The sequence below is a fragment of the Anopheles darlingi genome, chromosome 3 (assembly GCF_943734745.1).
Source record: "Anopheles darlingi chromosome 3, idAnoDarlMG_H_01, whole genome shotgun sequence".
Taxonomy (NCBI): Eukaryota; Metazoa; Arthropoda; class Insecta; order Diptera; family Culicidae; genus Anopheles; species Anopheles darlingi.
The window spans coordinates 66,507,938-66,535,732 of record NC_064875.1 but is presented as its reverse complement, the minus strand read 5'-3'; the positions used below and the strand labels follow the sequence as shown (position 1 = coordinate 66,535,732).

Genomic DNA, 27,795 nt, shown 5'->3' with positions numbered 1-27,795 from the left:
ATCACTTGTTAACCTCCCCATCCATGGCTGTGCTTAGTCTGAAAGTGTTGCTGATAACCCGTGCCAAAAAATCCCACTACTTGTCAGAAATATATGCAACCAAAGGTGTAACAGATTTTGCTCTTGAGTATCGACCTATCTTCCAGTCGGCATCTTAAAAACTTTCGCGCTTCAGCTACGCTTAGATTTCGCACATTTTAAAAACCAATCCGCTGTGGTGTAGTATAATATTTTATTAAGCATTTCCGATAAAAGGGTACATCAAATGTAGCACAAATTTTGATTATGGCGTTCACCAGAAACAGGAACAAATAGACAAGCATCGTCGAATTTACACAATACACTCAATCTTGAGAGATACAGCTGGGAGCATCGCGTTTTGTTTAGGCGCTAAAATATCATTTTGGGAAGCGCGGATGCGCGCGTGGTCAGTTGGCACTTCACGGTGATAACTGTATATAGTGCGACACTCTAGCGCATCGGCTATTATTATAAAGCGTTAGAGATAACGTTATTTCCGCCTCCATACTTGGCAATGAGAGCTGCTGGCCCTATGATGACCTACCACAGACCCTGAGGATTGTTTCAAATGCATATCAAGTATAACCGTCGGTTCCACCAAACGTTTGTTCCTGAGACGTAAATGCAATAGCCATGAGCTCGGCTCGTCGTTTGACGATCGACTCCTCGGACGGTTCGCTAGGTGTAATGTGTTCTCCCTCTCATGCTCTCCCATCTAAAGCTTACATACAATGTGCGTATAGTATTTACGAGGAAAAAAAAATATAGAAGACTTGTATCGTGACACGGGTGTCATGTGGTTATCATGGTGATAGTGGACCGCTTGGCACTTCGAACTGTAAGCAACGAATGCTTATCAATTGCCGTCGCATTAACGCTTGCTCTTTCCAGATGATTCGAAGAACATATAATCCTGGAAATCCAATGGAAAACCGAAGAAAGTATGAGGCACGGTCTAACATGGACCATCCGGGATTCTGAAGATACTCACAATTAAAAACAAAGCACCGAGTAGGGTAGCCTTCACCCTGACGTCAAGATTCATCGGGAAGCTGATGCCGAAATTGTCGGCATCCGTGAAATACTCCTGAGCCATCCCAGTCCACTGCTTCGTTACCTTGCCGACTTCCGTACCATCGGTGGCCAGAATCTGCAAAGGATAAACATCCAACGGTGAGAGAATGGCGCGGCCCTCTCATGTTGAGCATCGTAATCTTACTCTAAATTTCACGTCACCGCACAGCGTGCACTGGCAGCAAGGGCCCTTGATAACGAGCACGGTCTTGCCATCCCGATCCTTGATGTTGAATCCCGGGCAGAACAGTGTCCACTGCTGCTCAACCGTGCCGATGACGTTGCCGGGCGGCGCGGATACCTCCAGCTTCTGCAAACAGCACGGAAAACAACAGGACTTGCACCGTAGACCACGGCTAAAGTGCAGCACCTCGTTCTGGAAGTTATCCAGGATCTTAATATCAAACGCCCGGGCGGTACCGCAGCACATCCTGTTGCAGCAGCCCGTATCCTCCAGCGCCCAGTACACCTTCTGGCCGAGCGTATTCATGACGGTGTACTTGTTGGCCGTCTCGAAACCGGTAAACGCCTCCAGCAGCTCCACCTTCTGGTGCACCAGCAGTTGATCAATGGATGTCAGGTATTCCAAGCCAGGTGGACAGTTGGGAATTCCCTGCGGCACAGGCATCCAGCCAGCTGCGACAGAACGCAAACGAAGGATAAGGGTTAGAAGAATAGCGCAGCAGCAGCACCATCTCGAACTTATCGAGCCACACTAAGGCCCAGGCAACCAGGCACCTTCTTTCCTCTTCCGTTATCAGCTGCTTAAACTTTTGACGCTCCTCACGGCGAACGATCCTTTCCGCTTCCGAGCTTTTGGGGGTCGACCGTTTGCCAAACACTCGTACACCGCGAAGCAACCGCCCACAGTTGATCAGTTTCTTCTCCATCACCTGCCACACCACGACCACGATTCGTCGGGCATCGTAATCACGGGGCACTCGGGCCCTATCACCCGACAAATCCCGGTGATTCCCGTTGGGCTGATCATCGTCGGGCACAAACAAGCGATCGATCGAGGCACAGCTGACGAAATAATCCTGCGGTCGCGATGTTTTACATTTCGATCTTCCGCGGCCCATCCTACTCCAGCCGTTGCACTAGACTAAATCCGACCTGCATCGAACCACTCGGCAAAACCCAGAAAACGATAGTAATGGGCGTACACAGCCCCAGATCTGCCAATAATTATCTGAACAACGGGAGGCACTGTTGCTGCTCTGCTGTCCGATCCGATTCTCTACACTGCACGTACATCTTATCTACTGTTGGCCAATAACTGATTGGATGAGGACGAGGGAGGACCTTATCAATCGCCCTTCGCCTTCGACCATTTCTTTAACATTCGCAGCACGTTACAGTGTGTGGCGCGTCGAAGGAATCATATCGTTTGATGGATTGTAGCTTTCCCTTGCTCGTTCGTTCGGTTGCGTGGTGGTGATGGTAGTGGTACCCTGCTGATCGACAAGATGATGTTTTATACTTACTGGTTTGCTGCTGACCGAGAATTGGCTGCATCGGGATACCGGGCTGTGTCATGATAGGTGCTCCCATGACTGGGCCCTGCGCCAGCGGCATATACCCAGGAGGAGCTGGAGGACCAGGAACCCCAGCGTTCTAGAGATGGAGCAAATGCGATCGTTTAATTCATGGAGCGGCCTTGGTACGATTCTCGACGGTTAGGTACTCACCGATGGCACCATTGGATAAGCCGGTTGTTGTTGTTGCTGCTGCTGCTGCTGTGGAATCAGGGGCTTCTCAGCCTCTCCACCACTCAGCGACGGATAGATAGGTGCAGTAGCCGAGTGGCCGTCATTCTGCGGCGGTACTTTCTCCGTTCCGTTTTCTGCCATTTTATCGCTTTTCGTCGATCGCTAGTTTTAATTCGTTTCTTCTGCAAGATAAAACCATAGAAGAGCGAAAATGTTATCAGGATCTCTAAATTGCCGTAAGAAATGCACGAAGTCAGGTAAGAACACTAGTACAGAATATGATTGGATGCACATTATTTTTGAACCATCAGCAATATATATGCAACACTGAATAATAAATATAAAAATGGTATTTCTTTGGCAAATTACTGCCAAACTGCTATCTGTTGAAATGAGAACGACCGGATGTGTTAGTGCAACTCATTTGTATGTCTGTCCTCTTAATAGCGAAATGTATTGACCCCAATGCCAATTTTGCGCAATGTATTGCACAATCGATTTGCGCGAACAAAATATTGTACACAAAAACAGTCATTATCACCCATCCGATTACAAATGACTGTTGCATTCCGTTACTGCTCACTGAGTCAGCAGATTCTCGGCGCACGTGTTTCGCTTACATAAACCGATGCGGATGAGATGGCACATTGATCGAGTGCCTATAAGCATTTCTTTGCATTCTACAAGTAGTATTATCCTACCACGGGTAGTACAATCCAAGGCATCCAGCAAAGCAAAGTAGTTCAGGTTTTTGGTTTGAATTCGATGTTCGAAGCATTTTATTGAATATACTATCCACACCACTCTAGACCAGTTCGCCCACTGGTTTAATGATGAGCTCGTGCACCTGCACATGTGGCGGTGTACCGAGGGCATACAGGATGGCATTCGCTACATCTTCCGCCTCCAGCATGGGCGTCGCGCCACTGAACTGATCCCCCTCCGGTAGCATCTCCGTGCGCACAATGCCCGGGCTGATGCTCTGCATTGGATGGAAAACAAAGTAAAGCCAGTGTCAGTGCCGACCGGAGTGGTCCAACCAAAGCCCTCCCGTCATCACCTACCGTCACCTTAACGCGGGTGTTTGCGTTGCGGAAATCATTCCGGAGCGTTTCCGTAATGGCCGTCACGGCATACTTGGACGCACCGTACAGGTTGAGGTTCGGGAAAGGTACATACTTGTGACCGAGGATGCTGTTCACGTTGATGATGTGCCCATCAACTCCACGGGCACGCATCGAATTGAACGCTTCCCGAGCACACAGCACTAGCCCAAGAACGTTCGTATCCAGCACGGCACGCAGATCCTCCGTATTTCCCGGGGTTACCAGCGTTACCGATTGACGCGATATACCGGCGTTGTTGATCAGCACATCGACACCATCGAACATTTGCTGCACCGTGGCGAACGCCGACAGGATCGACTCTTCCCGCGTCACATCGCACGGTAGGGAGTGCAACCGACCGGCGGCTTCCGGTGGAAGATCCTTGCGCAATGCCTCAACACGTTCGACCCGTCTTGCCAACCCCACGGTGACCATACCAGCAGTGGCCAGTGCTTTTACGACGGCTGCACCAATCCCGGAACTGGCACCCGTCACGATGGCCACCTTTCCTCTCCAACGATTCATGTTGATCGTCACTCACTACGGCCAAAGACTTCACTTCGATTCCAAACACTGCGCTAGAACAATAGCTTCGTACTGCTGGCCGCTCGAAGTGGCAAGTGTTTCGCGAGATGCAACTGCATCGCGTATTTAACTGTTTTGATGCCATGCAACTGCAAATGATTGCAGCCGATGACGTGATGGTGTAACGCTTTGTTGGTGGTCCAGTGAGGTGCCATTTGAAGTGTGTTTGAGGTCGTGATGGTGATTTATTAATAGATCATTCTCCATAGACTCTTGCAGACATTAGCATGCAGTCATGCCACGCACTCTTCTTTTTTAATGAAGCTTGAATTCAACGGTAACTCGATGCTAGCGCCAATCTTTATCAGATAGCTAGAGGTGTTTGAGTACATATAAACATGCTGAGTGAATTGCTTCTCTATCATTGCGTGATCATCGCGAGTCAGCGAAATCCTCATGTTTCACCTAGCGAGTACACGGGTTTGTTGAGCATGTGCAGCGTCGATTAGCTTCCAAAAATTTTAGATTATGATAGGGACAGACTAACCCGACAGGGACCGTTTGTTCGATGGAGAAACTATAAAATCGAAAAAGGTATCAATACGATGCCACTCGGAATGCGCACCACAAGCATTGGCGATAGCAGATAAGAGATTAGATAGTGGCCAAGGCACCGGCGAGACCCAAGGTTTCGGCAGTCGAATAAGCATATTTCTCCAGCAGTTGATTAGGACTGGCACGACGGTAAGGTACATTCCAGGCAGCCAAAAAGATGGATCGTTGGGTAGGAAAGGTGGCCGTCGTAACGGGCGCTAGCTCGGGTATCGGTGCGGAAACGGTGAAAGCATTCGCAAACGCCGGCATGATCACGATCGGCCTGGCACGGCGTGTTGACCGAATCGATGAACTGAAGAGTCAGCTGCCGGTGGAGGCCGCCGGCCGTCTGCATGGTGTGCGTTGTGACGTGACCAAGGAAAAGGACATTCTGGCCGCATTCGTGCACATCGAGCAGCACTACGGTGGGGTGGACGTACTGGTCAATAATGCCGGTGTTGCACGGAGTACGGTCGGTCTACTGGATCCCAGCAATACCCAGGCACTGCGCGATGTGATCGACACCAACCTGATGGGGTTGGTGCTGTGCAGCCGAGAGGCAGTGCAATCGATGAAGCGCCGTTCGGTCGCTGGGCACATCGTGCACATTAACAGCATTCTTGGCCACAAGGTGCTACCGATGGGTACGCTCAACGTCTATCCGGCCACCAAGTACGGCGTGACGGCCATCACCGAGACGATGCGTCACGAGTTGCGATTGGCGGGAACGAAAATTAAAGTTACGGTAAGTGAGTGAGTGAGTTAGTGAATGCGTTCGTGCCGAGCACGTGCAATCTTATCAATCAGTCAGTGACGACACGTCGATTGTCGATGCGATGCTGAGATGTCTCTCGATGACACAGCTGTATTTTGATTCTCTTAGCAGACTGCAGAAGTGATATTGCAAAAATAGAAGCTCTTGTTTGAGTTTCTTGTTGTCCTGCGTCTTCCCTTACTCCTTCCTTCCTTATTCGACATTTACAGAGCATTAGCCCTGGATTGGTAAGAACGGAGATCATCCCCAACAGCGAAAATATCAAGGATATGCCCATCCTGGAGCCAGAAGATATCGCAAATGCCATTCTGTATGTCGTAGGGACACCGCCTCGTGTGCAGATTCACGAGCTAACGATCAAACCAGTTGGAGAAATGATGTAACCGAGGCTTTCAATGCTTGATAGTGGTTTGAAATATATGACATAACCAAAAGAAGCTGTCGCGTGTGGATTATCGGATGTGAAGTAAGAGTCCGAAGGCCTCTCATTATAAAGAATTTTAGACGACGAACCCTCTTCCGAGTATCGATATTGATATCAGGAATGCTGGTCTGATAAGTCAGTAGCAGTTACTTATCAGTCTAATGTAATGTCTTTTGCGATCGCAAGCACCAAATCCACCCTATTCGTTATCACGTTCCAGCGAGATTAAAAATGAATGTTGAAGCAACGATTATGCGTTTAGATAAGATTAACATGCCGCATAATGACAAGTTCCTCTAAAACGATGGAAAAGCTGATTTGAAATTCAACCTTCCAGTTGAGCGCGTGCCATTCCAATCGTCAAACAGTCGTTCTTTCCCCCGACTGTACAATGGATCGTTGGGTAGGTAAAGTGGCCATCGTCACCGGGGCCAGCGCGGGCATTGGTGCCGCTACGCTTAAAGCCCTAGCCGGTGCCGGGATGATCGCCGTCGGTTTTGCACGACGTATCGAACGCGTTGAACGGCTGAAGGAAGAGCTGACCGATGAAGCGGCACGCCAACGGATTCATGCCGTACGCTGTGACGTAACGCGAGAGGAGAATATTCTGGCCGCCTTCCGACTAGTGGAGGGACGCTTCGGTGGAGTGGACGTGCTAATCAACAATGCCGGTATCGCCCGAGACTCGGTCGAACTGCTTACCGCCAACAACACGGCGGAACTGCGCGAAGTGATCGACACGAACCTGCTGGGAACGGTACTGTGCAGTCGGGAAGCGTTTCAGTCCATGAAACGTCGCTCGATCACCGATGGACACATTGTGCACATCAATAGTGTGCTCGGCCACACGGTACCACCGAACATGACCTTCAACATCTATCCGGCCACCAAGTACGGTGTGACGGCACTCACCGAAACGATGCGTCACGAGCTGCGGATTGCCAAAACCAACATTAAAGTGACGGTACGGTGACCTGTGGCCCTTGTTCGTTTCTGCGTGTGCGTAGCATACAGATCGGTGTTCTATCATATTTTTCAGAGCATCAGTCCCGGGTTGGTAAGCACCGAGAGCGTCCCAGACTCCATGAAAACGGATGGAACGCCCATACTCGAACCAGAAGATATAGCCGATGCAGTGCTCTACGTACTCGGTACACCGCCAAGGGTGCAGGTGCACGAGCTGATGATCAGACCGGCTGGAGAGATGTTGTGTTGATAAAAAATTGTTTATAAAATATAGATGAATAGCCCATCTTTGGTTTTGCTGGGAATTTTGTGATCCCATCCGAACTGCATCTTTGGGTTACTAGGCACATGGTACTTTAAATGATAAACGAAACGAGACGAAACGAAAGCGAGTCTGTTTCGAAAGATTAGTACATTTCTAATTACCTTCCCGGTGGCCACCATGTTTACAAACAACTTTCAAATCAGAACCGACTCGTTACGCTCCTTCACCTGGCAAATTCTTCGGAGCGCGATAACGCACCATTACGCCAAAAAGAAAAACGTACAATTTAGCAGAGAGAATAAGATAAGATAACGTAGAACACTTCGTAGGCCAGTGGCGAGTCACGTAGACAAATGGACACACGACCACCCATGCTTAGGGGTGGAGATTAACGGAAAGCACGGACCCAGAATTCGTAGAAACCATATGAAGATGATTCTTTCGTCATCGGCCGGTGATAACCGCCAGTTTAGTCGATCGGCACCAGGATGTATCGATTGAACTGACCACGTCCTAGTATTATCACTGACAGGACTTTCTTCCAATGTTTCTTTGTGCTATCAGCAGCATGGGCTAGACTGTCAATGTTCGGCGCTCGTCGTTCAATCGTCTAATGCGCTGCCGATGGTTAACGACGGGGATAGGGACGAATACTAGGTCAGCTGACGTCATGCTAAACGCCTCGGCAGGCGTGACGACGCGCTTCAAGGAGTTGGCGGTTGAGGCGGAAAGGAATCTTCTGTCTATGTTTCCATCACACAACCCACTGACCTTCGGTACAAGCGAAATTCGCTCAACATTCGCTCAAAACGCAACGTAGAAAAATTCAATTGCCACTTCCCTCTTAATTTAAAGCGTCTATTCTGCGTCGCTTTGGCTGACATCTTTCTTGCTCCGGCGAAGGTCATAAAACCATATGGTACGCGGCGTGGTGAGAGCTGCAGCGGCCATAGCCATAGAACACCACTCCCATCGTCATCGGCAACACATCGGCCACACATCAGCGGGCCAAGGGGCCCACGAAAGAAAGAATTTTAAGTAATTAAAACAACGTCCCGAACCGCTACCACGAACCCAACCCAATCAGCAGCACAGCATCTGGCTGCACACAGTAGCGTACGGCCACAACCGGGATGATGATGCTGATGATGGTGGTGTTCCCGGTGTTGTCGGTGCCCCGTGAATGTGAAGCATATTTTTTCGAACCCGGGCAGTGCGCTTCAAGGCCAAAGCGCTTTAATTGCCCACCACGCGCGAGATAGGAGACGAACGCGCGAACCAACGCGCGCATCGCAACACGCTGACCTCTAGGGTTTTGGCGGAGGCAGCACCCCATTCTAGCATTTCGGCTATTTAACATTTCGCCCTTTTTTCCATTAATACTCCTTGACACCGGGCGAGCGAATAGCGGGGGGCCGGCCATGCACACCCCAGCGAGGTTGGAGTTTTTGGGGGAAATATGCGGGAAGTTCATGGTGTGAAGGTGTGTCCAATTTCCCGATTGGAATTGGAACACTACACGACCGCCTTTTTTGGGTTCGCAGACGGATTAGTGGTAAAATGGAAAATCCAAACGGCCATTCTTATCACACTTCTTCACGATCTTACTAACTATCACTTACCACGTTCGAAGATCGTTTGTTCGTTATTCACGTGTGAGAGGCTGTGGAAAATGCGTTTTCCGCAATCGACGTCACCCGCGCAGCTCAATCACTCTACTACTATCTGTTTAACGGAAATTAAATGAAAATTAAATGCCCGAACTAATGCAAACCGTGATGCTACTACTAACACACTTCGTCAACGCCAGTCCTTAAGAGTCCTCCAGCTACGGAACTGAACCAGGACACTTTAACAGAAGAAAAAAAAATCGGCGGGACAAAGACAAGCCAAAAGCACGCATGCACGCACGCACGCACGGGCTAACGGAACACAACAACGTAAAAGGCACTCGCACCCGGTACAGCCGTAACAGCGACGCCGAAACAACTAAACGACCGAAAGCCGCCGAACTGGCGCGTCAGTCTGGGCATTCTGCCGCTGCTGCTGCTGCTGGCGTTCCCACCCACCCACCCCATGCTCCCCATGGCGGGTGGGGTGTGTCTCCCCTGCTGCTTATGCCGATGAAAACGAGTTTGGCAAAAGAGAGCGAGAGAAAAAAAAGACAAGTAACGCCGAAACATCCCAACATGAAATACACTCAAAGGATGGTTTGTCGCTGCATCACGACCACGCAGGCAAGTCAGCCAGCAAGCCAGCAAGCCAGCACCCCGATGTGGACACGCCAGAACCACGAGATAAGCATCAATCATGGTTTCATGGCTTTGCATTCGGATCGGCATCGAACGGTTCCCGGAAGGAGGGGGGGAGTTTGATACATTTGTTCTAAACAATTCTGCAGGTCGTGCTGTGATGGTGGTTCTGTTGACCACGAGAAGCACCGGTTGTAATCACTCCATTCGCACCCGGTATGATTCCTTGCCTCCGATCGATCCCCAATCTGCGCTCTGGTTAAATTAATCCAGCAGCATCGGCGTGTTCCGTGGCAAACGGTTTGGGATGGTATAAGTTAGAACCAAAGTCGAAAAATCAGTCTGTATGTGTGTGCCGGAATTCGGCGTCTCGGCATTCTAGCACGCTTGCTGCTCCGCTGCTGGCCCCCGACGCAACTCCAAAAATAGAAGAACAAAAAAAATACGAACCATACGAAAGATCCAAATCCAAGCACAAGCGCCAGACCATTAACTAGCGCGGTGTTGTGACGAAGTCTGGTGTGGGCTACAGGAGGGGAGAGAGAGAGAGAGAGAGAGAGAGAGAGAGAGTCAACGCACACAGCATGGCCATCCGAACCCCCCAAAAAAAAAAAAACATTCCCACAAATCCATGGCCGTGCGCATACAGTTTGCAGCGCGAACGCTCATTAGGCCTCCAGGGGAGAAGGCGCTAAACAAGGTGACGGGTTAACCGTTCATCCAGCGTGCCGGGGGAATTGAATATCAGTTGGAACATTACTGGATTGAGCGGTTGTATGAGATCATTTTGTATTAATCGTCTTCATTTCGATTAGTGATTGATAGTGGAATACTCTTCGGATAGTATGTTTCAAGATGGTCCCCTCTTGACGGGATGACAAATGATCTAGCAGGAGAGTTCTTAAGCTTGGATTCTCTTGAACATGGTCGAGAGGGCCATGCAGAACTAATGAGCGATATTCTGGGATTCATTTAATTTAGAATCGTCTAGAAATTATCCAGAAACAAAGTAACGCTTCTTTGGTAGTGCACTAGTCGGCTTAGACATATTTGCAAGTAAGTCTGCAATGCACAGAGGTATTCTACGCTTAAGCTGCATCTCATCCACATATACCTCACGGTGGAAACGGGATGTCCAGATACATGGCCCCTTGAAATTTGCGGTCGCCTTGCACCTCGAGATGACGTTGCTCGCGAACGATCCGGTTCGCCGGCGGAACGTGCGAAACACCGGTTGCAATTTTGTATGCTCGTTTAAAAACGCTTTTTCATTTTTTTTTCATTCCATTTGTATGCGTGTGTGTTTGGTTGATCATTCTCTCTGCTTCTCTCTCTCTCTCTCTCTCTCTCTCTCTCTCTCTCTCTCTCTCTCTCTTTCTATCTCTTTTTATTTGATTTTTGTGTGTTCTACTTCCTACCGATCCTCACCACCCAAAGTGGATTGACGACGACGACGACGATAAGCGATCGAGAGACGAAAAGGTTCTTTTCTGTGGTGTGCGATTCAAGCGAACTAACAAATGCGACGAGAACCATGAACACACAACCGCGGCCACGGTGTGTTTGGCCACACAAAACCAGTATTTCGGTATATGCATTCAAAGTGTCCGTCGACGGGGAGCGAACCAAAGCCAAAAAAAAAGGTGAATTCGTTATATTTTATTTTTTGGTTGGTTCGCCAATGGTCTTTTCTACACTCCCATCGTTCGCTGACCACCGGGGGGATGCGCGGTCACGAATGTGCCCGAGGGAATGTGGGTGTGCGTCCACGCAGCGTTATGTTAGCCACGCTGGTACGATCGCTGGATCGTTATGCATGAAAAACCGGAGAACAACCATCGCCAAACAAGCCAGCATAATATCTTTTTCCCTAGCGTCTTTTTCCTCTTTTTTCCGATGGTTCAAATATTAAAACTCGATTTAAGGAACGGACACGATCCCCTTTTATCCTGGGCTGACCTAAAATGATCGTGAAAGGCCGATGGAGCCATGCGTTGGTAGTACGTCGGCGTTGCTTCTACACCGAGCGATGGGCATGCTGGACCATAACATTTTGGAGAGTTGCAATTGATTGAGCGTACGTACTTGAATGAGGACACGTCGCGTCGGTTTTTTATGTATTATGTTGCTTCAAACTGGGGTCAATGGCTTGTACTGTGTTTGAAGGAATCACTCTTTACATTTCCGATTGAATCGAACAATACTTCTCGCAGCGACAATCGATTGACACTGATCACCAAATTAACAAAAAAAAAGGCGAAACAAAAAAGTACAGGAATGCATGAAAAAACAGGCAAAGCACAAACACATTCAGCTATTGGCCCGTCTAAATGACAAAAAGTTAAAAAACAAAAAGAGACGATAAAATATCAACATCCCATTACCATTATGCTAATATGTCCGCGGATAAGTACAACAATGGCAAAAGCAGAAGAACCGCAGAAACAGAAAACCGAAATCCACCACCACACGCCAGCATCTCTTCTTTTTACGGCTCTGTTCACACACAGCGCAACTAGAGGTGCCACCAGCTCGATTATGGCCACGTACGACAGCGCGAATTTGCACGGAATGGATGGAAATGAATTGACAACACAACACGCGCTTGCTTACCGAGGATTTTGGTGCACTTCCGTTAACTGGTTTTATTACTAACGTGCATGGAACCTTTTGCTTATTTGCGTTTCCCACACACGTTTACGTGTACAATTGGGTTTCGTGCATTTCGATTGATTCGCATATCCATTGTAAAGTTCTTACGGCACTTCCTTGTACTATCGCTGTTCCGTTAGTTTCACTGCGTTCATTTGCTTAAAGCGATCGAAAGAGGCAACAGAGGTGGTGGTGCATACCGCGTCGGCGGAATTCGTTGCAAAATATGGACATCGCTTAAAGTTACTGTTCGGTTTTTCTTTTCATTTTTCGTTTATAAGTAAATCGTTGTACAAGGAGGTAAATAGTATGAGGCAACGATTGCGTAGATGTATCCATCTATGCTCATATACTGTATAAGTGTATGTATTATGTTAAGCGACACAATTTGTCCGAAATGACAATATAATGCGTATAAACATTCAGAAATCTTAACTTCGATTATTTAATTCATACAGCAGGCAGCAATTTCCCTAGCTGTATCTATATCCATTCCATCTTATTTCCTACAAAAAACCCATTGCGCGAAGCATTATATTGGACGTTTATGAAGTACTGTACTTGCTCTGTCAAGTACCTGGGGGCACAAAAAAAAACTAACACCAAGCAGTAGGATAAATAGTAGTAGCAGTAGTATCGGTTTTAAGATTCAACATTCTGGCAGCCTCGCATTTCAATATTTGCGCTACTCTTTCGATTGTGTAGACAACAGACAACATAGTATCATCGATCGTCTCGCACTGACTGTTCATTCAAATCCTTTGGTTTTGTGCTATTTCCTGCACCTGTGCGACTGCTGTAGTTCTTACTGTACGATGTGTGCTTACGATTTGTTTCTTAGTTCTTCTCATCCTTAGACTATGGTCTAATTGAACTCTCCCGACACTGGCAGGTGAATGCTCTTTGGGAAACGGTAACACAAATAACTGGGAATAAACGTGGAAGAAAACAGTCGTAAGGCGAACATGGCCCCCCTTTTTTAAGGCTAATGTAGATGTAGTTAAAATGGAAAACAAACAAAAAACAAACGAATCAAGGGAAGGCAAGAGAACGTTTTTAGAACATTCCCGGACGATCCTGTTCCTTGTTACCGCTCTTCTCGAAGAACATGTAGTCCTGTAGGAGGGAAAACAGATTCACTCGTTAGCGATTTTTGTGCTGCACATCGGTGCTCGAGGACAACAGACTTACAATTAGAAATAGAGCACCGAGCAGGGTGGCCTTTACCCTGACGTCCAGATCCATCGGGAAGTTAATACCGAAATGATCCGCATCGGTAAACAATTCCCGGCCCAATCCAGACCACTGCTTGCTGATTTTGCCCACCTGTGTTCCATTGGTAGAGAGCACCTAGAAGATAGCGAGCGACCGAACGAACAGGAGTAAGTGAACTACATTCAAACTGGGCACTACTCCGCGCCTTAGTTTAATGATTTACCTCAAACTCAACATCACCACAAATGCTGAACGTACAGAAGGGACCGGAGATCTTCAGCACAGTCTCACCGTTCTGATCCTTGATACTGAACTGGGGCGTTAGGATGGACCAGTCTTGCTCCACGTATCCGATCACGTTGCCGGGTGGTGCCGTCACTTCCATCGTCTGCAAACAGCACGGGAACCAGCAGGAGCTGCAGCGTAGCGGTCGATTAAAGTGCAGCACCTCGTTCTGGTACGTATCAAGGACCTTCATATCGAAGGCACGGGCCGCACCGCAGCACATCCTGTTGCAGCAGCCAGTGTCCTCCGCCGCCCAGTACACCTTCTGGCCGAGCGTGTTCTTCACGGTGTACTTGTTGGCCGTCTCGAAACCGGTGAACGCTTCGAGCAGCTCCACCTTCTGGTGCACCAGCAGCTGATCAATGGCAGTAAGGTATTCCAAGCCGGGCGGACAGTTCGGTATCCCTTGCGGAATAGGCATCCAGCCACCTGCAGATGGCCATGGAAAGGGTATTAACACGCGACACAGAGATTCTCTTTATCGCTTATCACGATCGCCCTATATAATGCAACAGAGATGACCCAGGCAACAAGAAGGAACCACATAAACGAGGACTAGCTGCTTTTAATGGAAGTAGGTCCACCAATCAAGCTTCCAAAAATAGTTGGGGACAGCATTCAACTATTCTTATCAATCACAACGGATGCTTGCCCTTTTTATAAATCGTAAATAGAACTCGACTCTCGATTATCAATCAGGACATCAGGAATATGATTCGTCAGCAAATCACATCTATAACCACAATTCCCACAATTCGTTGCACTTCTTCTGCTTACCAAATGTACGATACATTCCTGCACCTCACTTCACCACACACCGTGAGTGATCGTGAAAATATATCGCGCGATCTCGTTCCCACTGACTTCGCACCACCAGATCAACACGACAATTATCACCCATGGCTCTGGATAAGTCGGTACGATAAGATAAAAGATTGCCCACTCTCGCAAAACCAACCTGCGCTCCTCATCTGTCACCAGATGCTCGTAGCCTTTGGCTTTGGCGGACTTCCGGACTCCGGGAAGAAACCGTAACATACGCCGAATCGATGCACGACCCTGGCTAACGTGAAGCTGCCGACCAAGCTCGAACACCTTCTCCTCCAGGTATCGCAGGACGAATTTTGTACGGCGTCGCTGTTGCTGCTGCCGTGACGGCGTAGCACGATCGATCTCCTCATCCGATACGATGCGTATATCCGCCAGACTGGCCGCAATGTTGTGCAACGATCCAAGGTGTTCCGGTGGGCCCATCACGGGCAATGGCCGGGGCACTACCATCACTCTAAACTCTTAGACTACTAGGAGTAACACGCTACTGGACGACACGGACCGTCGAGCTGTCGCGACAATATGATCTCTCTTCACCAGCTCTATAGCACCACCGAGAATGGACTGAAATCCGTTCTGCGACCGATACCGAAGCAGAGCGACGTGAGCACAGACAGAGCCGTGTAGAAGGTTGCTGATGGGTGGTGTACGGCGTACAATTGGATTTAATTTAACCTTATCATCCCGTTCCTGTCTGAGCTGCGACCGAGCTACAATCTTCTTGTGTCGCGCGCGCCGCAATGACCAACGCTGAAGAGCACTATCAGCGCAAACGCAACAGGGATGCATAGAGATGCATTCCCGGTCTCTTTCGAATACGATCGTCTTCTGGCTGGGTAATGTATGCTCAGCCATCGAAGTCCAAAAGGGCAGGAAGAAGGTCATTAGCTTGGAATCTTGCGAGGAGGACCTAATGAAACATTAGACGCGCCACGAGAACGGGCACGCATTCGAAACATCACAGAACCTCACTTTACAGCCCCAAGCGGAGCGGGTTTGCTGCTGCTGATAAGATGAGCTAGTTCGCGCCAAACTTACCTCGCCAGATATCGCAATTCAAATAAGGTCCCCAGTGTGCCAGTCAACACGTGAAAGAAGGTACGCCGGTACCAGCATTATCATAGGAATACTAGGGCACCCTGTGTCCCCCTTCAGTATGCGCACGACGTTCGCATAAACAGGAACCACCCTCGAAGGACTGAAGATGTGTCCCTACCTCCTCCATGCCTGTGTACTCGCTCTTCAACCTTCAAGTAGGGTTAATGCACTCCAACAGAGCAATGGCAGCGGCGAGCGATTGGCTTCAGTGAACCATTGCTGCTACCCTTGCTTATCTATCGGCACTGTCCGATGGATTGAACGGGGGAACTAATAACGTGTCAATGCATCTACATCGTCGGTACAACAACGTGTTCTGGCGCTGGGCATCCAAACGACAATCGGTCGAGAGAGCTGGCTCTCTAATTCTGGAAATTCATACGACAGCAACTGGCCGTTGTACAGTGTGCGTAATGTAGGTAAACACCACCGTATCCGCTGCGCTTATCAACGTGTCGCAGCTCTTCCGTTTTAAATACCGTTCGTCACTGCTATTCCGTCCCTCTGGACAGGAAGCTCACTCAAAGCCTTATCAATTATTATCCGCAATCGGATCGGAACACCAACACACACACATACACACACAGCCACACATTGTCGCCCAATTGATAGGAAGATCACCTCCCCGACCTACCTGCCATCGGTTGGCCACCCATCATTTGCGGTGGCGGTTGACCGGGAACGCCCGGTTGTACGACGACCGGTCCATAACCTCCGGCACCGTACGGTTGATTCGGTGCGTACATCTGTGGCGCTGGGGCATACCCGGGTGCTGCCGGTGGATAAGGAGATCCTTGCTAAGAGTACGAGAGTAAATCGGAAGACGGGTAAGTACTAAGGAGTATTAGCGATACTTCGATGTTATGGTGTGCGGACACTTATTGAACTAAAATTGGAACATAAATTACCCAATAACCAGGTTGAGGCTACGAAAAGATGCAGACGAAAAAGTGGAAGAAGATAGACGACATCGTACGTACGTACATCGATTGCAAACGAAAGAAAAGTAAATGATAAATGAAAATAGAATGAAAGATAGATCAAATTAGTACTTAATACAACTGAAAATCTTACAACAATATACTGTTAACAATAGAAACATTAGTATTTAGGATCAACTGGTTAATCGGAATCAGCAAACCGAAGCCGATAAGCATTACTGAAATGCAGTTGAATAGGGTGCATCGGAAGACGTTGTGTCGAATGAGTTGCTATCTGGTTAGAAAATCAATCAGCTTGATCTTGACCTGAACCCCTGATAAGGATAGCCGACAGGCGCGTGATGAAGAGCAGCAGAAGCGAGTTCACAAGCGATGAAAGACGATGGCAACTTGAACACGATCACTCCGAAATAAAATGAGAGATCGATCCGAAACCGTTTTAATATGCTTTCAAACACCGTTCGATACTAGAATGAAGTATGAAGCAGCACGAATTCACGTCTGCCACAGACGTGCGTGAACGACCACGAGATGCTAGGAACTGCATTGGAAATGCAACAAACATTAAGCACGACACGCTGGTCCCTTGCCTATGCCAATAACCTCGTTTTTATGCTGCTCCATGTCGGCTACTTTCGGGAACTACGGTACGGGAACGATTAGTATAATGAATGAAAAACACTCCGCACTGCAAAAGAGAGAGCTCTTCCGTCACGGCCACGAAACAACAGACCGACCGACCGAACGAACCGTGGTGACAAATGCAACTGAAAGCCTAACCCTTGGTCGCGCGAAATTGCTGTGTCGATGATAGGCCCTATTGGTGGGTTCGTGACCACCCCAAACAGGCTAGCGAGTAGCCTTGTGTACGTTTATCTTTCGTGGCCTATCCCAGCTAGCGCACTCGGATGGACGCAATCACTCAATGGTATTACTAACATTTGGAGCCTGCAATGGACAGCGGGTGGTGGTGATGACGGAGCGTGGTTTCGTCATATGGTTTAGGTATCAATGGGGCCGCACCACACAACGATAGCGCGGCAGCTACACAGGAAATGTAGCCTACGAATGTACCGGGTAAATGATGGATGAAATGAGTCTCAATGTTTGGGCTTGGGAGAGAATTGAAGAGTCAACAAGTTCTAACGAAACAAATAAACAATGCCAGCTCATTGTGAAATCGAGTTCTTAAGCGTCATCCAATAGAAATTTCGAGCGATATATCACCGCGAAGTAGTTCGATCGTGTGATCATGCATTTCTTCGCCTAATACCGATGTGTCATCACTCATTATCGTGCTCTTCGCATTCGTGCGTGCCGGCATTATCACTCTAAAAGCCATTCAAACGGAAGTGTTAATAAAAAAGCAGCTACCAATAACATACCAGACGTTTAAATTATGCAGGATAACAGTGTGTCACTCAGACCGATTACTTACCGCTCCGGGTTGTGGATACGGGGCCTGGTAGGCACCGGCCGGTGCCGGTGGATAGCCCATGGCCTGCTGTCCGTCCGCCGGTTGGTAACCGTAGTTGGGCGCATAAGGCGCATACTGGCCCTGTTGTTGTTGGTTCGGGTTCATCATGGTGATGGCGGTGATGAGTAGTCACAAGAGTGGAAGATGTTATCGGTAGTAGAACCGGCAGGAAGACGACGACGAAGAAGAGGTCAAATCGGGAAGCGCTTGAAGATGTGAACAGCACCACCTATCCTATCGGTCAATCGTCGGTGTGGCAATCCTTCTGTGCGCGGGAGTCCTATCAGGCCGGAACAATGGCCGAAATCGACACCGATAAGCCCCTGATGATGGTAATAGCGAAAATACGGATTATGAATGTTGTACCGTACCATGAAGTCTCCCTAGGTACTTGGACCCGGCAATTATGCGATAAGCGATAAGAGCGTGCCGAACGGCATTATGCAACCTTCTGTTCCGCGCGTTTCAGATTTTCCGTTCTGCTCGATACTGGGAGATAGGGATTTGCTGGTCCCCCGGCTCGGCGAAGGAGGGAATTCACGAAATAAAATGCTTCCAAACACAATGCAGCTGTGGTCGTGCCTGATGAACGCAAACATTTGCATTCGTTGCGTTGAACGGGAGTTTTGTCATTGTAGTAGCCTGGATCTGGTCTGCTTGGATCACTTTGGCATTTTGTTTATTTATTTATTTTACGAGATTCCACATCCGCGCGGTAGGTCTTGTTGAGAGGGGCGTTGGTAATTGAATCGACCGGGTATCAACCGGACCGCCAATCGCTCACAATCAAATGCATAACCAGCAGTATTCCAGCGAATTGAGCTGGACGAATGGATTGGGACTTAGTCAGTTCGGGCAGACCATTAAAAGCCTGACGTCATTCTCGCTGCCTGCGTTCTTCCGCCACTGATTCTGCTGCTGCTTCACAGAGGCTCCACGACCACCGACAATAGAGTGGGCGGACCGACGACGTCCCTGAAACCACCGAGTACGCACGCAACATATTGTTTGGCGTCGGTTAAGATTGGGTTTGCCCGTCGTGGTTGCTACCTAATGCTGGTTGCGGTGGTAGTGAACAAGAATGGAATACTTGGATGCGTTCCCATAGCAAAAGTGCCATGGCAGCGAAAAGTTCCGCCACACAGAATACAGAGCTTGGCACAAGAAGTGTAGTAGACATCGCTAATCATCGAAAACAAATATGAAGTGCCCTCTAGATCAATCTCTGTTTATTACTCAAAATACATAAATCTGGCGTTCTAGTAGTTCAACCAGATGATTTAGTATATTAAGCTGAGGAGTAATAATTACACATTTCTAAATGGTTAGCTTAAGTTTTCCAACAATCTGATCAGGTAATCTTCTACCTTCAAAGATAGTAGTAGTAAGAGAAGTGAGCTTTGAAGGTGCCTATTTCAATTCAACCCATTCCATTCAATCGTTGAAACCACAAAAACCCACAAATCGGCTGTCGCTAGACGTTTACAATACAGCATTACTTTTGGATCTAGTTTGCCGCGCCCTTGAACAATGCCGACCTTCGGATGGCCATAACCGACCGAGTTTGGTGTTCTAGCCATTCCGCGCTACCTCCTTCCACGTGCATGGTCACCATCACGCAATCGCACCATGCTGGCTGAGGAGAGGGGCATTAATGTGATCGAGGGGATAATATGGCACCAAAGAATACAAATACCCCCAAACCACCATATCGACCGCCGGTCTCTGTTTGTGTTCGCGACGTAGCGTGCGTGACGCTGGCATAGTCCGTGGGGTTAACCGAAAGGCTAAATGAAAGAATTTCACGCACCCGGCGCTATTCTGATTCGGACCATCTCCTTACATTATGAGCGGGTAGGGGAATCACTGAGCATGTGGCCGGATGTACTGCAATTTTACAGATAACACCAGCAGCACCCAAAGCATCGAACTGAGAGTTGTCATGATAGTTACATTGAAAAGCAGGCTGATTCATCGCTGGACACGTTCCGGCAAAGTGTCATCCAAGTCCTCTACCCTTGGGCCAACATTTCAACGCGTAATGTTCAATCTGGTTTCTAGCTTCCTTCTTCTCTACCCGTATATTCCAAACGCATCCGCTAGCATATGCGTGCGGCGTAAGATCCGTTCCCTTTCATTTAGTATTTTTAGCTTTTCCCTCGCCGATGCACCCTCTCGGCAGCCACTTTGGGAATGTCGAGCCAGCCAAATCGGGCCTCTCGCTCGTTTCTATCGTCTACAAGCAACACATCACGTGAAGTCTAATCATTTTCGGGGGATAAAAACTTGGCCTTACCTTATCGAGCGCTTGTTAACCCGCACTTGGCCGGATGTCGGTGCACAAGTGTTGAACCGGTTCGCTTCTGCAGCAATTACAAAATCACGTAGAAACCCGGTCTCTAACAATAAACAACCTTCCGCCACAAGTGGGTGAAACTGACAAACTGCAATATCGGTATTTCGGCACACAAGACACTTTCCCTTGCCCCGGAGGAGGACGAGTTTTCGTCGTCGTCGTCGTCGTTGTTGCACCGTGCAGCACTTTCTTCCTAGAGATTCCGAGCACGCAGCGTAAGTGAGCGTACCGGAGAAACGAGATTTCTTGCTTACGACTTCTCGGCAAACGGTGAATGGTGATGAATCACCCACTAAAATGCAATCTGGATGTCCTTGAGCGTTCCACCAACGAATCCACTAACGAGCCACGCAAATAAGTTGTTAGGCACAGACTCTCCGCGTTCAAGTGACGCGAGCGCAACGCTTCAACTACCTTGGGTGGTATGCCTTTTCTCAGCCGCACTGTACGGACTGCTGAGAGACGTTGAAGCGCTGGCACTGCGAAATGGTACACTGCGAGAGCGCATCAATACCACCAAGCATTTATTTACAAACAATCCGATTAAATTATGATTACTCACGAGATTCACGAGTCTCCGCCGGTTCCGGTTACTAAGAACGATTTCTCATATTTTCTGAGAAAAACACTACACACGTGGGGGCTTGTTGCATTTTTGAATGAGTAAATATTGGCATTTTCATTTATTTTCATATTCGAGGCGCACTTGGATGGTCTCTGGTTCCAAGCGAGTTTCAAGCAAAGCTATCCACAGCATCCCGCATAATATTCACACTCGTTCAGATGAATAAAAAAACAAAAACATATGAGAGCTTAAAAACGAAGTGATCTGATGTGATTGCTGCTGCTGATGTGTTGTTTGGTAGGGCAAGCAAAAAGACAAAAATGGGAAACATACAATAGGAAACCAGCAACCAAACAGCATCCGCGGAGTTTCGCGCCCTTTCGGTCCCCGTCCATTCGGGATGAATGCTTCGTTTCGCGGTGCAGCGCAGGTGTGTGCCAACAGAGTCTAGAGAGCCGCGCCAGCCCAACGCTTACTACTTACAAGCTAACAACACAGCTTACTTAGGGTTAGCAAAAATAGAGTGTAAAAGTAGTCCCCTAGCGCCGACAATACTGCGACGTGGGTAGTACCGACGACACGTGTCCGCTTTCGTTTGTCATTCTTAAAAACGAGGCCATATGAGAGTGATTGATGTAACGCGAGAATTGATTAAAGCCTAATCGTCGTGAGTGGCACCGCTGGGTAACAAACGGAGGAACGGCGGTGCACCGGTACAGTCGTCCAGGTGGTCAAGCATTACAATTAAAGAAGCTAAGGGTGCTTTGTTTTAGATACACTGAAAGCGGTACACCGTTGCACAATAGATGCACATGGATGACGATGTACCCGTTGGGTGAATCACGATGGTCCAAATTGTGCGTTTTCGTTTGCAGTCGAATGCGAGTGCTTCTTGACACTCGTTTAAAACTAATTTTGTCAATATCGGCAATGGCTAAAGAGACCTCCCGCTAGACGTCTAATGTGATACTATATCCTAAGCTTACATACTACAACACTACAGTTAGAGGAAATCTCAAGGGTAAAATTTAATCCTTCTTCGCTGCGCACAGCTCATCTCTTGATAGGACGGATCCTGTCGGGAATTAGCAAAGCAATGGGGGCGTGAATAGTTGATTACACATGACAGAGGACAGTAGTAGGGACAGATCTTTACGAAACTAAACATAGAAAATACATTCAGAATTCTGTCAAGCTTGGTCGTGTGCTGTACAGCTCAATCGAAAGTTTTTACAACAATTCACTTCATTCGGAAGGTCGTTGGACTGCGATCCTAAAATGAAAATCTATAGACCATTCGACCATCTCGGACAGGAGTACACCATAACACGCCAATCTATCTGTTCTAGGTACAGCCGAGTGACGATCACATGCACTGTAGTGAATACGGAAGTGTGGATGCGGGGGCATAACATAAAAGATCAAAACGTACGGGAACCCTCTTCTTTACGTCGTTCGCCACATCGTCCCTATGAACCATTCCACTACTATTCTGCGGTCACGTACGGTTCGTGTTCTTCCTATGGTTTTGTGGCGTAAGCATGTGTATGTGTATTTGTGTGTATGTGTGTGTGTTTGTGTCTTCGTAGTCGCCTGCTTCGTATGGTTAGATGAAGCGGGATCGAGGGGGCTGCTCATGTCTCGGGTAATGATGTACCTCATCTCTGGTCCAAACCCCCGACGATCGCTTCGCGCTCGTCCTGGTCCGCTTTCTTCGTTGTTTTCCATTCTGTTATTTCACGCTCATCATGTCTTCAGGTCTTTGTGGTGTGGGGCGTTTGTTCCGGGATGGGATATCTTCTCGTTTATCCTCTCGTACGTCCTCGTGAAAATGTAAAATGTTTTTCCTCTTCTTCTTCTTCGCTAGTGGTCTTCGCTCGGTTTGTAGGTCTCCGTCTGCAAGTGCGTGTGATGTTCGGAGATGTTCCTTCTTTTCGATGCGCCTTTGATACCGTTCGTTTAGTCAGTCCACTAGTGCGTAGTCCGTGGTATGTGCGACAGTAATGCAGACTATACTAAACACTCACACACACACGCACGATAGCTCAAGTGCCGCTATGCCCCCAACTTATTCGGCTCGATTCCATTAGTATTCACACACCGTATTGCGCATCCACCCATTGCCATCTAGGGGGTGTCGGCACGCGGTGTCCAGCGTTCGAGATAGAGGATAAACCAACGAAGCGCGAAAATGGCGCGAAAAAGTGATGTGGAAAGCACAAATGGTTCAGTGAAAGTAGTTGGTATTGGTGGTGGCAGGTGTAAGCATTGATAACGGTAAACGCTAGCTGATAGCAGTACACATAGTGTTCCTCACGTTGCCTCGGCTCGTCTCTGTTCGTCCATTTTCTGGTGTCCTTTTCGTGTGCTGTCCAACATTCACATACTTCTCATCCAGTCCAGACTGTCCAGCGTTCGGGAAGAAGGTTCGTACGGTAAAGGAGGTGGTACGGTCCGAAGGGAGTGAAATATGTACGACACAACTGTCCAGGTCAATCCGTCCAGTGGAAGGAGATGTGATCGGGAGATACAGGAAGAGATAGACAGAGAGAGAGAGAGAGAGATAGAGGTGGGAAACGAGTGATAGAAACAGCAGTGACAGCAGATGCATGAGGACAGACAGGAGATTGAACGATTCGTGGCGTAGTGCACCACGTCCTTCTGTCCTGCTAGTTGTGTGTGTTTTCGTGTTTTGGGCGCCACTGCACTGTCGTCTTGGTTCTTGGTTCTCTATCGTTTCGCTTCGTTTTGCCGGCGTCACCGGCACGTGTGACTCAACTTCTTGAAGTATCTGCTTTTCTTCGTTTGTTTCGTTCCGTTGTTTTGTTCTTTTTTGCGAGAAGCTGGTAGGTTCATGTGCTAGTAGTAATAGTAATGGTAATAGTAGTTGTGGTAATAATAGTAGTGTAGTTTCAATATTCTGCATAGTAGTACTTCGTTCTTCAGATGGAAAACAGTGACTTTGTTCGATTTGTTGGATGGTAAGTTGGTTGGTTGGTTGGTTCGTAATCGTTCTCTATTCGGTACGATAGTCGATATAGATAGGCGCGATAGAGATAGTCACGTTCTCAAACGTTCTCTGTACTGTTACCGTTTCGTGTTTTCGCTATCTTTTATCGTTCATTGCGTTCGTCTCTTGCATGTTATAAGTTTTTTTTTATGAATTCTGTGAAAAACAAATTAGGTCAGTGTGTTATAAAAAAGATAGGCCAGCTGAAGTAGAAAAACGACAATGCTACTATACACACACGCACACACATACTCATTCACACACACACATACAGACAACGGGTGCGCTACATACAAAAAGAACAAGCGAAACAAACACTGGATGGTGAAGAAATGGGGCATAAGATTTGGAGGGAGCGAAAGAGCACCAAGCAAAAATGGTATCAAAATCGGAATGGACGAGTAGTGTGCTCAATGTGCCGCGATACATGCCCCAAACAAATGCCAGTTGATGATTTGAGTTTACTTGAGCTAGGTCGTTCTCACATCGAAGCACCGGTAGCTGGTAAAGTGTCAGATCTGTTAATCACAGCTGAACGATAGCTCAAAGTTAATCCCGTACAAAAGAATTGTAAAGAAGAATAGATGCAAAAGCGTTACGAAATGGAGGACAAAAATCAATTATAGGAACAATGGCTGCCAGTGAGAGAACGTTCGAATGTTTTAATGAGCTGCTGTTTGTTTTGATTGCTTTTTGAATCTACCACAACCATCACAGGGTGTTGTTAAGATTAGAGAGTTAGTACATATTAATGGTGTTCAAAGCAGTACGTCATCAAACAGGGCTCATGCTACTTACCGGTAGCAGGGTTCGTCGCAGATCGTCCTGACACCAACATACACACACATACACACTACCCGCACACACAAAAGTGGCGGGGTTTACTCGTTTTCACATCGCTCATCGTGTCGCATTCTTTTCCGTCGATCGTTGGTCAGATCATCGGCTTCGAGCACCTAAAACGAAACGGCATATCGACGCTTATTACGGGTTTCTGTTGACGCTCAGGCTCAGAGCAAACGTTGCACTTCAAACCTTCAACCGAATGTTCAGAATTTCGGCACCGTTCAGCTGCTTGATCGCTTTCTTGGCCGACTCCTCGGAGGCATACTTGGCGTAGCCACAGTTTTTGTTCGGCAGCAGGTACACATCGATCAGATCACCGAACCGGCAGAACGTTTGCTTCAGCACGCTCGTCGGTAGGGCTTTGGGAATGCAGACGATGAAGCAGCGCTGGGCCACCTCAGCATTCGCGTTCGCCATCGGCAGCGGTGGTGGCAATGGAACACTGCAGAACGCTGCCTCACGATCTAGCGTCGAGGGGAAAGAGATGAGATAAGATGAGATGAGATTAAAGTTAATCAGGCGTAATTCATTCTGTGATGGATCACGACCACAACTAACCACTTGCTCCATTGTTGAAAGGGTCCAGCGCAGCTCCACCAATGGCATTAGCGGCGACGCCACCGATACCACCTCCCATATTACCGACCGTTTCGTGTCCTAACCGAATGATTAACCGCTCCCCGGGAGGATATTCGAGCCCGTGGATCTTATCGCGTGCATACATCGCCGATTGTCCATTGTTGTATACAACCGTCGCCGTCACGTTACGATTATCTGTAGCAGCAGCAGCAGCAGCAGGGATAAATATGATCAGTTTTGTAACAGCACAAGGCGAGAAAGAGAGAGAGAACTTACTGAAATCATTGTTAATCTGGCAATAGTCGAGCCCGGGAATGATATCGAAGAGACGCCACAATTGATCTTGGTTCAGTACCGGACTGCACAGCACAGTTAGCGTCGTTTCGTTCACATTCGCCGCCAGCGCATTGTTTGGTGCACCGTAGCCACTGAAGGCGCCGAATTCGGTTGCTCCACCGCGACGATCGGACGTTACACCCGCCACCCCAGACAACGCTCGTCGACCATCGCCGGCACCCATCGCTGCAAAGCCCATCATCGCACCAGCACCGGCCGATGAAGCGGCCGCTCGGCGATCATCCACGAAGCTTCCGTTGCTGGCACTATTGGCACCAGCGCCTCCGCTACCTGCACCACCGAACGCGCCGCCTCCCGCGAATCCTCCGGCACTGCCACCCCCGCCACCTCCACCACCGCCAAAGTTCTCGTTCGACGAGACAGATGAGTTACGCGGTGGCTTCGGTTCCGCAAACACCGCCTTATACTTCGCGTCACAGCCTTCGAAGGCCAGGGCGGCGTGCAGGAAGCGGCCAAACTTGACGTATGCGAAGCCTTTGCCCTCCTTCGTCACCTTATCGCGGATGATGGTAACCAGATCGACTGTCCCGTACTTGCCGAACTCCTCCCGGAGCGCCTCCTCCGTCATATCTTTCGGGATGATCACGAACAGGCGGAGATACTTTTCCTCCTCGTTCTCGGTCTGTTTGCGTGATCCTTGTTGCCGGTTGGCCGCGACCAGCACCTTGATCGGTCGCGTATTATTATCCCCGACGCATTTGCCATTCATTTCCTCGAGTGCTCGTGCCGCGTCCGACGTCTTGGCGTACTTAATGTAGGCAACACCTTGACCGTGCCGTACGAGTAAAGGGTGGGAAGAGAAAAAGAGGGGAAAGAAAGCGGTGTTAGAGAGAGAGTGAGAAGAAATCTGTTGCTTACACAGAATGCCACGGAACGGTGACGAAATGGGGTGCAACTGCGCCCAGACTCAACGCACAGCACACCGTCGTCAACGTAACCGCGCCATCATCGTAGCACCCCGCCGTTTACCAGCGCCTGCTCTGAATTGTGCACGGTTCTCTTCTTCTTCTCATGTTTCGCTTCGCGTAATCCGTGACGACGAGAGCAACACAGCAACCTTTGGTGATTTCGCGCTGGTATCTTCTGCACAGCAAGCCTACCTTTGCCTTCACCCGTCGACCGGTCCTTCACGATCCAGATCTCCTCGATGTCGCCAAACTTCTCAAAGTGTTCCCGCAGATTATCCTCCGTCACGCTCTTGCTGCAAATGATAAACAACCGCGACATGGGTGGAATGTCGGCGGGGCTCTTCTCGTCCGTGAAGTGATTGCGGCTCGAGCCGCCCGACCGTCGGTCAGCCATGTTTTCCTGCTGTTTACGTAGCACCAAACTCGCACTTTTCCTCGTCGCGCCAACGGTTCCTCTCCCGTTCCGCCCAGAAGCACAAAACTTCTCGGAGGCTGCTGTTGCCGAGGACGAAAATCGGAAAGCGCTAGACTACCCCTACCCCGCGCACTATCGAAAGGGGTTTTCACGATTGAGACCGCACACAGTCCACACACTCACACATGCACAAACAGGGACACGCACGCACGAATAGGAGATGGTCAAGGACACGAAAAAAAGAAAACGGACACGGATCGAGGACGACGAAAAAAATTGGCTTGCAAATTCCGAGCTCGCGTTTGCATAAAAAATCCGTTTACAACAGCATCGCCTGCTGTTTGACAGCTCAGAATAATGCTTTCTCGCTCGGTCGCCCTTCGTTGCGATGTGTGAGAGCGAGATGGCTTAGCGCTTAAGGCCCTGATACACCGGATTCAACATGTTCGTCGTACGAATTTAGTCAGGCAAAGATAAGATGCAGTTTCAGAGAAAATGGATGGCACACAGTCAAAAATATCGCGTTTTCTGTTTGTTGTTTGCTCA

General features: G+C 48.6%; 6 protein-coding genes across 15 annotated transcripts; 2 read left to right on the top strand and 4 right to left on the bottom strand.

Moving 5' to 3' along the window:
• Positions 1-222: 222 nt before the first annotated feature.
• Positions 223-9,240, bottom strand: LOC125958099 (phospholipid scramblase 1-like). Of its 4 annotated transcripts, none has more exons than XM_049691221.1 (6): positions 9,085-9,240; positions 2,787-2,989; positions 2,583-2,712; positions 1,241-1,731; positions 1,013-1,171; positions 223-934 (listed from the first exon to the last, which is right to left on the bottom strand). In XM_049691221.1, the coding sequence occupies exons 2-6, from the start codon at positions 2,946-2,948 to the stop codon at positions 893-895; spliced, it is 984 nt and encodes a 327-aa protein (XP_049547178.1). In that variant the 5' UTR covers positions 2,949-2,989; positions 9,085-9,240; the 3' UTR covers positions 223-892. The 4 variants fall into 4 exon arrangements, with proteins under 4 accessions (XP_049547178.1, XP_049547181.1, XP_049547179.1 ...); XM_049691224.1 differs by lacking the exon at positions 9,085-9,240 and adding an exon at positions 3,509-3,570; XM_049691222.1 differs by lacking the exon at positions 9,085-9,240 and having other exon boundaries at positions 2,787-3,058.
• LOC125958101 (farnesol dehydrogenase-like) lies at positions 3,538-4,521 on the bottom strand. The gene is made up of 2 exons (XM_049691226.1): positions 3,872-4,521; positions 3,538-3,789 (listed from the first exon to the last, which is right to left on the bottom strand). Exons 1-2 carry the CDS (start codon positions 4,436-4,438, stop codon positions 3,613-3,615), a joined length of 744 nt encoding a protein of 247 aa, XP_049547183.1. The 5' UTR covers positions 4,439-4,521; the 3' UTR covers positions 3,538-3,612.
• On the top strand, positions 5,052-6,223 carry LOC125958102 (farnesol dehydrogenase-like). The gene is made up of 2 exons (XM_049691227.1): positions 5,052-5,777; positions 6,017-6,223. The coding sequence occupies exons 1-2, from the start codon at positions 5,211-5,213 to the stop codon at positions 6,188-6,190; spliced, it is 741 nt and encodes a 246-aa protein (XP_049547184.1). The 5' UTR covers positions 5,052-5,210; the 3' UTR covers positions 6,191-6,223.
• On the top strand, positions 6,623-7,447 carry LOC125958103 (farnesol dehydrogenase-like). Its single transcript, XM_049691228.1, has 2 exons — positions 6,623-7,195; positions 7,271-7,447. Exons 1-2 carry the CDS (start codon positions 6,623-6,625, stop codon positions 7,445-7,447), a joined length of 750 nt encoding a protein of 249 aa, XP_049547185.1.
• Positions 9,241-12,280: 3,040 nt separating the features above from the next.
• On the bottom strand, positions 12,281-20,958 carry LOC125957952 (phospholipid scramblase 1-like). 6 transcript variants are annotated; one of them, XM_049691013.1, is made up of 8 exons: positions 20,510-20,958; positions 18,175-18,536; positions 16,704-16,721; positions 16,430-16,592; positions 14,907-15,149; positions 13,805-14,295; positions 13,558-13,716; positions 12,281-13,482 (listed from the first exon to the last, which is right to left on the bottom strand). In XM_049691013.1, the coding sequence occupies exons 2-8, from the start codon at positions 18,319-18,321 to the stop codon at positions 13,423-13,425; spliced, it is 1,281 nt and encodes a 426-aa protein (XP_049546970.1). In that variant the 5' UTR covers positions 18,322-18,536; positions 20,510-20,958; the 3' UTR covers positions 12,281-13,422. The 6 variants fall into 6 exon arrangements, with proteins under 6 accessions (XP_049546970.1, XP_049546969.1, XP_049546968.1 ...); XM_049691008.1 differs by lacking the exon at positions 14,907-15,149 and having other exon boundaries at positions 12,288-13,482; positions 20,510-20,953; XM_049691009.1 differs by lacking the exons at positions 14,907-15,149; positions 16,704-16,721 and having other exon boundaries at positions 12,288-13,482; positions 20,510-20,953.
• A 263-nt stretch (positions 20,959-21,221) lies between these two features.
• On the bottom strand, positions 21,222-27,726 carry LOC125957831 (RNA-binding protein 45). Of its 2 annotated transcripts, none has more exons than XM_049690818.1 (6): positions 27,027-27,726; positions 25,846-26,691; positions 25,549-25,764; positions 25,180-25,454; positions 24,943-25,100; positions 21,222-24,300 (listed from the first exon to the last, which is right to left on the bottom strand). In XM_049690818.1, exons 1-5 carry the CDS (start codon positions 27,226-27,228, stop codon positions 25,026-25,028), a joined length of 1,614 nt encoding a protein of 537 aa, XP_049546775.1. In that variant the 5' UTR covers positions 27,229-27,726; the 3' UTR covers positions 21,222-24,300; positions 24,943-25,025. The 2 variants fall into 2 exon arrangements, with proteins under 2 accessions (XP_049546775.1, XP_049546776.1); XM_049690819.1 differs by having other exon boundaries at positions 21,222-23,617.
• Positions 27,727-27,795: the final 69 nt, after the last annotated feature.

What these genes read in the sequence shown, in the direction of transcription:
- LOC125957831 (XM_049690818.1), bottom strand. Translation starts at nt 27,228, where the DNA reads ATGGCTGACCGACGGTCGGGCGGCTCGAGCCGCAATCACTTCACGGAC. An exon ending in CCAGATTAACAATGATTTCA is followed by an intron (nt 25,765 to 25,845) that starts GTAAGTTCTCTC and finishes CTGCTGCTACAG; the next exon opens with ATAATCGTAACGTGACGGCG. An exon ending in TTCTGAACATTCGGTTGAAG is followed by an intron (nt 25,101 to 25,179) that starts GTTTGAAGTGCA and finishes GTTTCGTTTTAG; the next exon opens with GTGCTCGAAGCCGATGATCT.
- LOC125958103 (XM_049691228.1), top strand. Translation starts at nt 6,623, where the DNA reads ATGGATCGTTGGGTAGGTAAAGTGGCCATCGTCACCGGGGCCAGCGCG. An exon ending in AAACCAACATTAAAGTGACG is followed by an intron (nt 7,196 to 7,270) that starts GTACGGTGACCT and finishes CATATTTTTCAG; the next exon opens with AGCATCAGTCCCGGGTTGGT.
- LOC125958099 (XM_049691221.1), bottom strand. Translation starts at nt 2,948, where the DNA reads ATGGCAGAAAACGGAACGGAGAAAGTACCGCCGCAGAATGACGGCCAC. An exon ending in CTTATCCAATGGTGCCATCG is followed by an intron (nt 2,713 to 2,786) that starts GTGAGTACCTAA and finishes CTCCATCTCTAG; the next exon opens with AACGCTGGGGTTCCTGGTCC. An exon ending in TCGGTGCTTTGTTTTTAATT is followed by an intron (nt 935 to 1,012) that starts GTGAGTATCTTC and finishes TTGGATTTCCAG; the next exon opens with GATTATATGTTCTTCGAATC.
- LOC125958101 (XM_049691226.1), bottom strand. Translation starts at nt 4,438, where the DNA reads ATGAATCGTTGGAGAGGAAAGGTGGCCATCGTGACGGGTGCCAGTTCC. An exon ending in ACACCCGCGTTAAGGTGACG is followed by an intron (nt 3,790 to 3,871) that starts GTAGGTGATGAC and finishes CATCCAATGCAG; the next exon opens with AGCATCAGCCCGGGCATTGT.
- LOC125958102 (XM_049691227.1), top strand. Translation starts at nt 5,211, where the DNA reads ATGGATCGTTGGGTAGGAAAGGTGGCCGTCGTAACGGGCGCTAGCTCG. An exon ending in GAACGAAAATTAAAGTTACG is followed by an intron (nt 5,778 to 6,016) that starts GTAAGTGAGTGA and finishes CGACATTTACAG; the next exon opens with AGCATTAGCCCTGGATTGGT.
- LOC125957952 (XM_049691013.1), bottom strand. Translation starts at nt 18,321, where the DNA reads ATGATGAACCCGAACCAACAACAACAGGGCCAGTATGCGCCTTATGCG. An exon ending in GGGTGGCCAACCGATGGCAG is followed by an intron (nt 15,150 to 16,429) that starts GTAGGTCGGGGA and finishes AAGAGTTTAGAG; the next exon opens with TGATGGTAGTGCCCCGGCCA. An exon ending in TCGGTGCTCTATTTCTAATT is followed by an intron (nt 13,483 to 13,557) that starts GTAAGTCTGTTG and finishes TCCCTCCTACAG; the next exon opens with GACTACATGTTCTTCGAGAA.